At 49.2% G+C, this 5,920-nt stretch overlaps 1 protein-coding gene across 1 annotated transcript; it reads right to left on the reverse strand.

Moving 5' to 3' along the window:
- Positions 1-1,952: 1,952 nt before the first annotated feature.
- On the reverse strand, positions 1,953-3,561 carry LOC122622000. Its single transcript, XM_043800087.1, has 2 exons — positions 3,455-3,561; positions 1,953-2,194 (listed from the first exon to the last, which is right to left on the reverse strand). The coding sequence occupies exons 1-2, from the start codon at positions 3,549-3,551 to the stop codon at positions 1,953-1,955; spliced, it is 339 nt and encodes a 112-aa protein (XP_043656022.1). The 5' UTR covers positions 3,552-3,561.
- Between the last annotated feature and the right edge of the window lie 2,359 nt (positions 3,562-5,920).

A 5,920-nucleotide genomic window follows, 5' to 3' on the forward strand; every position in this document is an offset into this window, starting at 1 on the left:
AGGACGAGCGCCGGAAAGGTGGGAGACCCGCGCTCGAAGTACAGGTCCAACCGACAGTAAACCTTCCACCGCAGCCACCAACAATTAAACCTAAGGTAGAGAGTAATAAAATCGTCATTAAGAATAGCAATAAGCTGAGATACTTACCAGCGGAGGAACGGATGCAGAAGTACCTGGAGGTTCGGAACCGAATATTTGCCAACCACCAGATAGACGGGATGCGGAGCGTCAGCCGGAGGCTTTTAAAGGCCAGATCACGATCTCAGGCAGAGGCATCAGACGCGACGTGCCGTGGTTGAAGCCGTTCGTCGGGGCATGGGAGGTGATCCCAGGGTGTTTGCCGAGGTCCGGATACATGGCAAGCCCATTTCCGGGTTGCTGGACACAGGCGCGTCCATTAATGTCCTGGGAAAAGGCAGCCGTGAAATGCTGGAGGAGCTCGGGGTCCGCATGGACAAGTACACGTCGATCGTGAGGACTGCGGCGGGAGAAGACCGGTCAATCATAGGTCGAGTACACGTTCCGGTAGAATTCAAGGGAGTGGAGAAGGTACTTACCTTTTACGTATGCCCGCACCTGGAGCAAGAGCTATACCTTGGGATCGATTTCTGGAGGAAATTCGCGTTGGCACCGGCTATCCTCGGAGAGATACCAGCAACGAAACCGAAGGCGAACGTGGAAGAATTGTGGGACGCAACAAATCCGTGGCTGGATGGCAAAGCCGGTAAAGAGTCTGTAATCGAGGAGTGGAACCTGCAAGAAGAAGACAAAAATCGGTTAGAAGCGGTAAAGAAAGAGTTCCTAGCGTTCGAGGACGTCGGTCTGGGTAAGACATCGGTGGAGACACATCGGATCCAGCTCGTGGAAGGCGCAGAGCCGTTTAAGGATCGGCATTATCCACAATCGCCAGCGATGCAGGAGATTGTGTGGGCCGAAGTCGACAAAATGCTGGAGCTGGGCGTGATCGAGGTCAGCGAGAGTCCGTGGAGTAACCGCACGACAGTGGTGCGAAGGCCGGACAAAAATAGGTTCTGCTTAGACGCACGGAAGCTGAACAACCTCACAGTGAAGGATGCTTATCCGCTGCCATGCATCGAGGGAGTCCTGTCCAGAATCGAGCAGACCTACTATATTTCAAGCGTCGACTTGAAATTCGCATTCTGGCAGGTGGAGTTGGATCCTGAAAGCCGTCCATATACAGCGTTTACGGTTGCGGGGAGACCCTTGTACCAGTTCGCCATGATGCCGTTTGGCCTGTGCAATGCGGCGCAGCGGCTATGTCGACTGATGGACAAGGTGATTCCAGCGCGGTTGAGGTCGAACGTCTTTGTGTACCTGGACGACCTGCTAATCATCGCTCCAGACTTCGAGACCCATCTAAAGTATCTCCGGTTGGTAGCGGAATGCCTGAAAAAAGCGAATTTGACGATAGGTTTAAAAAAATCAAAATTTTGCTACAGGGCGTTGAAATACCTCGGGTTCATAATCGGTGGAGGGACACTTCGGATGGATGGGGACAGGATCGTCGCAATCCAAAAGATTCCGGAGCCGAAATCGGTGAAGGAGTTACGAAGCTTCCTGGGAACAGCGGGATGGTACCGCCGGTTCATCAAGGACTTCGCGACCATGGCGGCCCCGCTCACCGACGCACTGAAAAAAGGAAAGAACACCCGATTAGTGCTGAACGACGAGGCCAAGGACGCGATACAGGCTCTAAAGACGGCACTTACCTCGGCTCCTGTCTTGGTTCACGCCGATTTTGGAAGGCCGTTCGTTGTCCAGTGCGACGCGTCGCACTATGGAGTTGGAGCAGTCCTGTTCCAATACGACGAGGAAAAGAACGAACGTCCGATTGCCTTCTTCTCCGCAAAGCTAAACAAACATCAGATAAATTATTCTGTGACGAAGAAGGAGTGCTTGGCAGCCGTACTTGCCATCGAAAAGTTCCGGCCCTACGTGGAACTGATGCAGTTCACGGTCATCACCGACCACGCCAGTCTGAAGTGGCTGATGACCATGAAAGACCTTAGTGGGCGCCTGGCACGATGGTCACTCAGGTTGCAGAGCTTCGACTTCCAGATAGCGCACCGGAAGGGATCCGAAAACGTTGTGGCCGACACGCTGTCCAGATGCGTAGAGGAGCTGAAGCTGGATGCCGACGATGCTCTCGGGTTCGCCACGACGGAGTTCGAATCTGAGGAGTACAAAGAGATTCGGGATGAGATTCTGGAGAATCAGGATCGACTGCCGGATGTCCGAGTGGATGGGAACCTCGTCTTCAAACGCAGCGGATTCGACAGATTGGAGGAGGAAGTCGAAGGAGGGTCTTGGAAGCTGTGGATCCCAGCCTCGCTCACAGCTGGCCTGATCGCGACGGCCCACGACGAACCGACGTCAGGACACGGAGGCGTAAGGAAGACGCTGCAGCGACTCCAGCGGCAATATTACTGGCCGAAGATGACGACTCAAGTCCGAGACTTTGTGGGGCAATGCATCCAATGCAAGGAGTCGAAGGCTCCAAATTACCGCACACAGGTCGGGATAGGGCAGGAAGTGGTGACTGAGAGGCCATTCCAGAAACTCTACATAGATTTCCTAGGCAAATATCCAAGATCCAAGCGAGTAAAAGGCCTGGATATTGGTAGTAGTAGACCACTTCTCCAAATTCACATTCCTGAAGGCCATGAACGAAGCCACAACGTCCAACGTCATCGAGTTCCTGGTGCAGGAGGTGTTTTTCAAGTTTGGAGTGCCGGAGGTAATCCACTCCGACAATGGGAAGCAGTTCATTGCCAAAGCTTTTCAGGAGATGATGGAGGCGTACGGGGTCCAGCATATGCGGACGGCAGTGTACTCGCCGCAAAGCAACGCTGCAGAGCGGGTAAACCGGACAGTACTGGCCGCAATCCGGACATATTTGGAGCAGGACCACCGAGACTGGGACGCATATCTGCCGGAAATCGAAGTCGCGATAAGGAACTCTGTCCACGAAGCGACAGGCGTCACGCCGTTCTTTGCGGTATTCGGGCAGCAGATGTACCTCCACGGCAGCTGCTACAAACTGGCCAGGAAACTGCGGTCAATGACGGATCATGAGGTAGTTGCGTTGAACTCGCAGAACAAGAGAGACATCATCCGCGAACGTATCAGCCAACACTTGCATCAGGCCTACGAGCGGAGCAGCCGGCAATACAACAAGCGCGCCCGTGAGTTCCACGTGAAACCAGGCCAAGAAGTGTTCCGGCGTAACTTCACCCTGAGCGATTTCGGGAAGAATTACAACGCCAAGTTCGCCCGGAAGTTCGCGAGATGCCGAATCAGGAGGCCGGTCGGGAACAACATGTTCGAGTTGGAGGACCTGGCGGGGAAACCTATTGGCATCTATCATGCGAAAGACCTGCGGTTGTAAGGGAAGAACGACACGCTCAAGATAGGGACAAAGCAGGATGCTTACCGTGGGTGTGGCCTACGTTGGGGTAACCCAGGAGCCAAGGGGCAAGGGCCGATCGCCGGGTGAACACCGCGGAGCGTGTCCGAGTTTTTGTTTCCATAATTTGTTTGTTTACGTGTTGGTGTGGAATGCTCGCGAATATTCCCCTCCCTATTCGATTGGCGAATTTTCGCGTGGTGTTGCATTCTGACGGTGATCGATAGCCGCGGGCGAAAGAAATATCGTCTGGAATGAGCACCTAAGGCGAGGTTGGCAGTCCCAAGAGGAGAAGGGGAAAGTGGGATGTATGTAGAGCGCCCCCTACCGTCCACACCTAAGAAAGGGGAAGTGTGGATGGTATGTGGAGAGAGGAGAACACCGACGAAGTGCATCCACCCACACTAAGACGGGAAATGAGCACTGGCATTGGCCTTGAAGTCGGTTCTCGACCTATGTGAAGGGAAAGTAGGAAGCAAAAGAATAGGAAAGGGAACCGGCAGAGCCGAGCCCATAAATAGGGCGAGGTGACCGCCATGTGGGCCAGAGAAAATTTGGGAATCGGACGACCCGCTGCCGCGAACTAAATCTAACGGCCGTATTTTAAAATCGGTGGCACACATAAACGTGTGAGTGCGGTCGGTCTACCGGAGGTGAAAGCTCCGAAGAAACGTTTAGTGATGTTTTTTTTATTGTTGGTATAGGGAAATCCAGAAAATTTTACCCGATCCGGAGATCGACGGGAGCAGGACGGGAGCAGAACTGGAGGACCCGGCAGCCGGAAGTGGAAAATAAACGTGAGTCCGTTCCGAGAGGGCATAGGTATTATATTTATATATCTGGGTTGCAGAGGGTATATAGGCATTTTCTTGACCCCGGGATATCCACAGTTTGGACCCGGGGAGACCTTTTCTGGAACCCGTGGTGGATTCCAACCTAAAATCCCGCCGAGGACCAAGCCAGACCGCCCGGGAGAAGCTCGCCCAAAAAAAATTAGAATAATTATTTATGTACAATTATTTATTTATTTATTTAATCCGCCTTATTTATTCGCATCTATTTATTTATTTCCATTTATTTATTAATCGTTATTTATTTATTTATTTAACTTATTTATGTGCCCGTGTTAAAATTATGTAAAATATTCGTCTGTGTGTAATTATTTACTTATTCATTTTAGTGGCGTTTAGCATGCCATAAACAAACACACAAATATTTGTTTGAAAGACGATAAAACCTAAAACACGTGAAACTATGATAAAAAAATTATAAATATTATATAAATAACCAATAACTTATGTATAATTAAATCGCGCCGAGTCCAAGCAAAATTAAATCTAAATCTTGAGATACGACCTCCGAGAAGACCAGGCCGATCCTGTGTAGGGGTATGGACCTTTCATAAATAACCACCTGACCCGTCTCAGCCCCTGATCCTCCTTGGAGCTCCATGTAGGCAGGAATTCTGAAGTGAAATGAGGGTTTATTAATTTTATTAATTTATATATATTTATATGTCAATACCCGTGCAGTAGTTTCGCGTCTTTGTTGTCCTCTCCAGCCCTTTAGTCGTCCTTTTTTTTTTTTTTGTATCGCATTTGCTTTGGCCCAGGGCGATGGAAGCCTAAAATTTTGGAAAAATTGAAAAATGTTGTTTAGTATAATTGAATATTTAAATAAGTAAAGATTATAACGATGAATTGCTAGAGTGTATTAATTAGGGGGGGAAGATGAACGGATGAGCCGATAACCTGGAGGAAGCCGATGAACCACATGCCAGGGAGATCCTCAAATGGGAAATAGACGGATCCTTGGTAGGGATGGGTGCGTCAGGGTCCTTTCCATCGAAGACCCAAATCTGCGTCGTGTCGTCCGGTAGTAGTCTTTCACTTGTAGTTTCTGTTGATGTTTCTTTGTTGTTTTTGTGGATTCCATGCCGAGTGGAATTTATGGTGCGACCTGTGGGCACAGGGGAAGAATCCGCCCTGTTGATGACTGGCTAGCCGGCCTTGCCCCATCAAAATCAGCAGGCCGTAACAAGGCCTAAGGGGTCATTCCACTACTTGAAACAGACTTCAACCGATTTCGGACATAATGCTCAATTACATAATATAGATGAGCACTTGAATTTTCCACAAAGATCCTCGAGAAACAAATAGGATACTCAGTTTAAAAAGAGCCCGGGTCCCCTTTGCCATATATTGAAAAATTAGGATACGAAGAAGCATCGAATTGTTATTTGTAGGTATTAGATTTAAGTTCACGTAGAACATCAAATTTCTATTTTTAGATTTAAGTTCACGAAGAATATAGGTATAATTTATACGAAAGTTATTATTTAAGCTAGGAGAATATCTAGATTCTCGCCAAAGCCAGAAAATACTGAAAAAACTAGAAAATACCTGGAAAATACTACTTTCGCAAAGTTTTCCTCGACAGTGATAGTTGTGATCGTGTTGCCTGCGAGTATTCTGGGCACTTTTACAAAGTTTT

Source organism: Drosophila teissieri, chromosome 3R (assembly GCF_016746235.2).
Source record: "Drosophila teissieri strain GT53w chromosome 3R, Prin_Dtei_1.1, whole genome shotgun sequence".
Taxonomy (NCBI): Eukaryota; Metazoa; Arthropoda; class Insecta; order Diptera; family Drosophilidae; genus Drosophila; species Drosophila teissieri.

Excerpts from the sequence above, each read along its gene's own strand:
- LOC122622000 (XM_043800087.1), bottom strand. The coding sequence starts at position 3,551 with ATGGAAACAAAAACTCGGACACGCTCCGCGGTGTTCACCCGGCGATCG. Across the intron at positions 2,195-3,454 it reads CAACGTAGGCCACACCCACG|ATTCGAACTCCGTCGTGGCG; the intron begins GTAAGCATCCTG and ends TGTACTCCTCAG.